Source organism: Nematolebias whitei, chromosome 23, assembly GCF_014905685.2.
Source record: "Nematolebias whitei isolate Nwh7 chromosome 23, NemWhi1, whole genome shotgun sequence".
Lineage (NCBI taxonomy): Eukaryota > Metazoa > Chordata > Actinopteri > Cyprinodontiformes > Rivulidae > Nematolebias > Nematolebias whitei.
Window position 1 is genome coordinate 12,939,043 of NC_056520.1, and position 7,173 is coordinate 12,946,215.

Consider the following 7,173-nt stretch of genomic DNA (forward strand, 5'->3'; position numbering starts at 1 on the left):
ATATATATATATATATATGTATATATATATATATATGTATATATATATATATAGTATAAATCCAGAGTGTAGTAGAATTTCTTCCCAGTATTCTGCATTATTAATTTGACGTTTAAAACATTTTAGTAAATCTTTGTACTGCAGTGCATCAGTAGTGCACATTTAAGAGGTCTGCAGGTTCCATATGAGGTCCACGTCATAGTAATGCTGTACTCTCTGTGTCTGCAGTATTTTCTTAAAGGAACTGGAGAACTACGAACAGCTTCCTGAAGACGTTGGACACTGCTTTGTTACCTGGGTAATTACAGCGGCTTGGTGGATGTTTAATGAATATAAAAACACGTTTTGCTTCCTGAACTACAGTGCACGTCTCTTGGTCATGTTTTCAGGCTGACAAGTTCCACATGTATGTGACGTACTGCAGGAACAAACCAGACTCCAGTTTACTGATCCAACAGCATGGCGTGGCTTTCTTTGAGGTCAGTTTAAAACATGATTTACCACAGGATAATCTCTTAATAACCTCACAGTAAACGGTAAATAGACTGCACTTACTGTATATAACGCCTTTCTATCTTATCAAGATACTCAAAGCACTACAGTCTGTGTCCTCATTTACCCATCCATACAGCACTCTACTAGATCTATACAAAGCTAATCGAATAAATCATTCTAAAGAGACTAATCAGTGCTTTATCACATTCATACACTGATGGGACACACATCGGAGGCAATGAGGGGTTCAGTGTCTTGCCCAGGGACACTTCGGCATGTGACTGCTGGTGGAGTCGGACACCCCAACTCTTGCATTGGAGGTTCGAGTGCTCTACTCATTCAGCCACAGCCGCCCCAATGCATAATAACTTTGTAGGGTATCATATTCTGTCATTGGTCTTGTATTATCCCAACATAAATGAGTTTATATTACTGAGTACTATTTTAGATTTTAAATAAATTTTGGGGCAGCTGATGCAATTCATTAAATCTAAATGGATGGATTTCACAGAAGGCTAACCCTTCGGTTTCTACTGCTGGAAAAAAAAAACTAGATTCATCATGTTGAGTACACCAAGGAATCCGCAGAAGTTCACTTAAGTTCAGATAAAGCTAATGCTAAGAAGTCAAATCTGGCATGTCAGGACAACTTTACTCACTATCTGGGGTTTAAAATGGACGTCTGGGTCTGATGGAGTTACAGCACATCCTGAAAGTTGACAATCCAAATCCGGAATTCAAGTAGATGGGGTTGTCATTGAATGACTGTTATAAAATAGAAACTTACATTCCTTAATAGATACATATTGCTTACTGCATTCATTACCAAAAGTTCTAAGGAAAGATCTTATGTGAGGAGTTAGCACTAGTGTTTGGGATGACTACAGTGCTCTACCACTACCACACCACATTTACGCCATTGAGATACAGTAGTCCCTCACTGATCGCAGAGGTTACATTGCCCCCACGATAGGTGAAAATCCGCAAAGTAGGGACGTTACATTTATTTTAGTATTTATATATATTTTAAGGCTTTATAAACCCTTCCCACACTCTTACAATGTTTTTAAGAATGTTCCAAACTCTCTAAACACTCTAAAAGAGCACAGCGAAAGAGAGCAGACAGATTGATGCTACGATTACTGAGCCAGTCAGTGCCCGGGGGTGGACTGGCAATCGGGAGCTCTGGGACATTTCCCGAACCCGGCTCGGGTTAAGGCTCGGTTCGGGTCGCGTTTGATTATTTTAAATAAATAATCCATGCCGCTCACTCTGGTATCCACTGGTAATCACTGACGCTCCCACTGCAGCGATGGGGAAGATAGACCCCGCCCCCTCCTTTCTCTTTTGAGCCTCAGAAAGAGAAAGGAGTGGATGGGGTCTGTCTTTCTCCATGTGGGGGCCAAGATAGGATAGAGGTAGGCAGCCGACTTTGGACCAGCAAGTCATGGTTAGACTCTCAGCCATTCCCACATGTTGTGGTGTCTCTGAGCAAGACCCCTAATCCCTAATTGCTCTCCGGGTGCTTACATAGCTAACCACTGCTCCACGGTGTATCTCACATGTGATGGATTAAATGCAAAGAACAAATTTTGCCATTGCATGGGAACGTACAATGATGACAACCTCAAACTTCCCCTTCCTGCCCTTCAGTGAGGCAGATACCAGAGTGAGCGGCATGGATTGTTTATTTAAAATAATCAAGTGCAACCCGAACCGAGCCTTAACCCGGCCAGGCTACCGGGAAACAAAGTGTACAATCTTACGGTGAAAACCCACAAAACAGTGAGTCCGCTAACAACGAAGTATTGAGGGACTACTGTATACTATAACTACCGAGAGGACGTGCAGATGAAAGTTGAAACCATTAAGTATGAGCGCCCCCTAATGGCTGGACATTGTACAGTTTTCAAGCCACACCCCCTCCATGAAAAATGAAACATTTAGCTTGACTATACAAAAAAATAATAATTAGCTGTTGATTTTTGATGAGTCATGTAGCTCTTACCTTGTTGCTGTTATTCGTATATCCTTTTTTATGCGTTTCATTTTATTAAATATTAGAGGTTTAAAGAAAAGTGTCATGTCACACTTTGATTGACAGCCTGTTAGTGAGTTGGGAGGCTTTCACATCAAGGGAACAATCGCAATTTCCAAGTGACTCTGACTCAAAAAATATAATATGGCAGCTCCCAAAAATAAATTCTGGCTTCATTTCTGAACGACGGGAGAAACGAGATGCTTCGTCCAATCTTATTAAGATTGATTATCTGTAGCCATCTTGAATGATTAGTGCTGGAGAGTTCCATTAAAGTCTGTTCAGTGGTACATGAGATATTTTGCTAACAGACAGACAAACAGACACCCACATGCACGCCATGCATGGTGGTGGGTGATAAAGGGAAAAACGTCTGGTAAAAGTCTCCGGTAATTCATGAAAAGTTAATAAAATGTTAAATATGTTATAACGCATCATATGTGCTGGTTTTAGTCTTTGTTCACTTTGAGATGCATCAGGAAATACTACAAAAATTCATCAGAGAATGTTTATATTAGACATTTAGAGATAGTAAACGTAAGAAGGTACGTAACAAAACCAACACGTTTTTTTTTTTCTCATGTTTTTCGTGGAAATGACAGGAATAATATAAGTTTTACAATGAGTCACTGTCCTTGAAGAAGTGAAACTTCTTTTTCTCTGAAGAATTTAACTGAATGGACAGAAGTGGACGTCCACGCTGTGGAGTACTGACCCGCACAGTTTTTTGTCTGACACAGGAAGTCCAGAGGAGACACGGTCTGGCCAACTCCATCTCCTCAGCTCTAATTAAGCCGGTCCAGAGGATCACCAAGTACCAGCTGCTGCTAAAGGTAACAGAACCTCTTCGTGTCAGAACTTACGGCTGCTTTTCTTTCAGAAAACAGATCACTGATGATGTTTAGCTTTCAGCCAAACAGCTTGTCAGCAGCCACACACTGGTTTAAATCTCTGCTGTAATATGAGCTCAGCTGTTGCATAATGTAGCTGAAACTTTCGATTCCTCTTTTCCACCGCACAAGTTTTTATCATCAGCAGAAAGGCATTGATGCAGAACTACACATTTAGTTCTATATTAATACTTTCAATGTTTCTGTAATAAATTCAAATACTGACTGAAACTGAACAAAATACTAAGAACTCAGAGAAAACAGCTGAAAGTGTTACTTTATAAAAGACAACAGAAGTGACACCAGCATCAACTAAATCTGGTGCCCCAAGATGATCATTTAAATGGAAAATATTGTATCTCTTCTAATTTTTTCTTTAAAAAACTGATAAATATATCTTTTAGTATAGACTTCTCTTGGCAGCTGGCTAACTTTGAAGCCAGAAAGATGGTTGGATCATTTTATCATTACCGATTCTGATGTGGAACGAGCAACAGAACGTCAAGTGAGACAGATCAAACTCTTGTTCATGAACCTGCAACCAAGAAAAGATATCAGGTATCTGACTCGAGTTAATGCATCAGCTGAACGTTTTATAATTTTGGCTCCTTTTGGTAACTGAGTTCAACACCGCTGGAAGATCGTCACTTTTAGTGAATTATTTGTAACTTAATGTAAGTTTTTTTTTTCATATGAAAGGGATTTTCCTGGTTTGTATCAAGAGCTCACACTGTTTTAGTCATATTTAAATATAAAAGTAACAATATTTCACATTAATCACATTCAAGTATGAATGTTTATGAAGCATTCACCCTACTGCGATCCATTTTTCTTTCATACGTTTTTCGGTGCGATTCTCTTCCCCCAGTTTTTAAGCTATTTCAACAATTTTCTATTTTCTAATTTCAGCTTGTTATGCTCATTTCAGCTTATTTCTGCAAGTTTCAGGTTTTTTTTTGTACTATTTCAGCTACTAAATAACTGTTTTATGCTTATTTAAGCTTTTTCAGCTAATTCCACATTTTTTGGCATGCATTACAACTTTTTTCAGCTTAATTTAGCAAAAAAAAGCCACTTCCTTCTGCCAATTAGTTTCTGCTTTTTAGCTACTTTAGCTACTACTACTTTTAGCTAATTTTAGCTGATTTTTTGGCTACTGTAATTTCAGCTTTTTTCAGATTATTTCCACTTTTATAGGCTCATTTCTGCTTTTTTCAGCAAACATTCTTTCTGCTTTCTTCTGCTAATTTAAGCTTGTTCTACCTTTCAGCTACTTTTTTGAGCTTTTTTTTTCTGATTTCAGTTGTTTAAGATAAATTCAAGATTTTTGATGCAATTTTTGCTACTTTCAGCCTAATTAACTTCTTTCTGCTAATTTCAGCTTGTTATGCTCCTTTCAGCTTATTTCTGCGTTTCAGCTTTTTTTTTTTTTTTACTATTTCATCTACTATATAACTGTTTTATGATCATTTTAGCTTTTTCAGCTAATTCAACATTTTTTGCACTCATTTAAACTTTTTAAGCTTAATTTAATTTAGCAAAAGTGTGCTCTCTCCACTTCTTTCTGCTAATTAGTGTCTGCTTTTTTAGCTACTTTAGCTACTACTACGTTCAGCTAGTTTTAGCTGTTTTGTTGTGTGGCTAATTTCAGCTGTTTTAAGATAAATTCAAGTTTTTATTGTAATTATTGCTACTTTTAGCCTAATTAACTTATTACTGCTAATTTCAGCTTGGTATGCTTTCAGCTTTTTCAGCTAGTTTCATCTTTTTCAGCTCTTTCAGCTACCTTTTAGATGTTTTTGTCCTTAACTTAGCTTTTTCAGCTAATAGAGCAATTTCTCTAGTTTTACCATATTTAAAATTTTAATATTTTCATAACACATATTTAAACATAAGTTTACATTTAAATTGTAGAAGTAATTTAAAAAGTTTGTATTTATAGACATCTAAAAATAGAAATATTTTGAGGAGAGCGTTTATCTGAGTGTGGTGGTTTCTGGTAAATATTGATTATTGATTATCAGGACTGTTTTGCTGTGTTCGCAGGAGCTGCTGGCCTGCTGTGAAGAAGGGAAAGGAGAGATAAAGGAAGGCCTGGATGTCATGCTGAGTGTCCCAAAGAGAGCAAACGACGCCATGCATGTTAGCATGTTGGAAGGTAACACGCCAATACCACATTAACCCTAAAACTTTTATTGTGACGGAGCATGAAGCTGAATGAAATTACTTTCTAGCTTTTATTGTGAAGTTAAATGAAATGACATAAATGTAGTCCCCGGTGTGGTGTACCTGCCAGGTCTGGAGGAGGGTTTGGAGGTCCAGGGAGAGCTCCTCCTGCAGGACACCTTCCTGGTCTGGGAGCCCAAGTCTCTGATAAGAAAGGGGCGGGACCGACACCTCTTCCTGTTTGAGCTGTCACTCATCTTCAGCAAGGAGATCAAGGACTCATCTGGAAGGACCAAATACCTGTACAAGAGCAGACTGAGGGTAACAAACTGCTTTTATTCATGTTTAAACTCATGTCTGAACTTAAAACAACACAAAAATACATTACATTTAAATTAAAGGCTTGAAAAGTAAAGCTGTAACTAAAATCTAATTAGGCCTTTTGTTGCCAAGATGGTAGATAAATCTGAATTAATCTGAATATAACTATGTACTATATTTTATTCTGCATTTTAGATTTATTTTAGTTTGTATGTTAAAGTTTCGAACAAACTTTCATGTTTTTGATGCCAGATTTAAAAAAATTAAACTTTTTAATTTGATTTACAAATACATTAAGCTCTTTATGTTGCCACGTTTATCACCACATTTAATGTGTTTTTGAGACATTTAGCTTTTTGCATTATTAGTTTAGGTTCATGTTGGACAGACAGGGATAAACATTAACACGATTTTTTGTTTTAGTTTTGAAGTTGAACACCTTTGTTTTGCGTTTTATAGTGCGTTGAATTATTTTTATGATATAGGTGTGTTTGTTTTCTTTATCTTAAGGCCCATTCGTGCTGTTTGGGGGTTTAAATCCAAGTTTCTGCTACTATTTGAGAAATGTTTTAAAACTTTTCACGGACTGATTTTTTCCCCCCTACAAAATAAAACCCTTTGACGAACATCCGCCAAGTCTGTGGGGTAAATCCCTCATTTCCGGTGTTTGTTTATTAAAGTCCAAGTCAAATTTATTTACCGTATTATTCGGACTATAAGGCGCACTTAAAATCCTTTAATTATCTCAACAATCGACAGTGAGCCTTATAATCAAGTGCTCCTTATGTATTAATTCAGGTTGTGCTTACTGACCTCGAACTGATTTTATGTGGTTATTGTGAATGAATTGAATAAAGTTTGACTTATCTGTTTTGTTTCGCTTAGCACACCTTATAATCCGGTGCACCTTATAGTCCGAAAAATACAGTTTAAAGCACATTTAAAACAGCAGCTGTTACCAAAGTGCTTCACAGTAAAAAAAAAAAGGAAAAATAATAATAACAAGAAGTAATTAAACGCATCAAAAATAAAAACACAAAAACAATGAGAAACAATGAAATACTAAATCAAATCACGCCGTTTGTTTTAGGAGAGATTTAAAAGCAGGAAGTGAAGTGGCCTGTCGCGATAAACAATCAATCAATCAATCGCATGATAAACGAAAATTACCGATCCCATTTTCATTTATCAGCCTCATCATTTCTTTGTGTCTCTTTCTACTGAAGACACTGGATGACAAAAGGCTCAACTCCGGTGCTCTTC

At 37.0% G+C, this 7,173-nt stretch overlaps 1 protein-coding gene across 1 annotated transcript in view; it reads left to right on the forward strand.

Annotated features, from left to right (window-relative positions):
- The window catches only part of LOC119429054 (kalirin), a gene marked incomplete at its 3' end in the record, with an annotated part of 7,633 nt that extends 1,723 nt beyond the window's left edge, over nt 1–5,910 (forward strand). Inside the window, 5 exon segments of the mRNA XM_037696771.1 lie at nt 229–298; nt 390–479; nt 3,274–3,366; nt 5,470–5,581; nt 5,720–5,910. Coding sequence (XP_037552699.1) covers nt 229–298; nt 390–479; nt 3,274–3,366; nt 5,470–5,581; nt 5,720–5,910 — 556 coding nt within the window.
- Between the last annotated feature and the right edge of the window lie 1,263 nt (nt 5,911–7,173).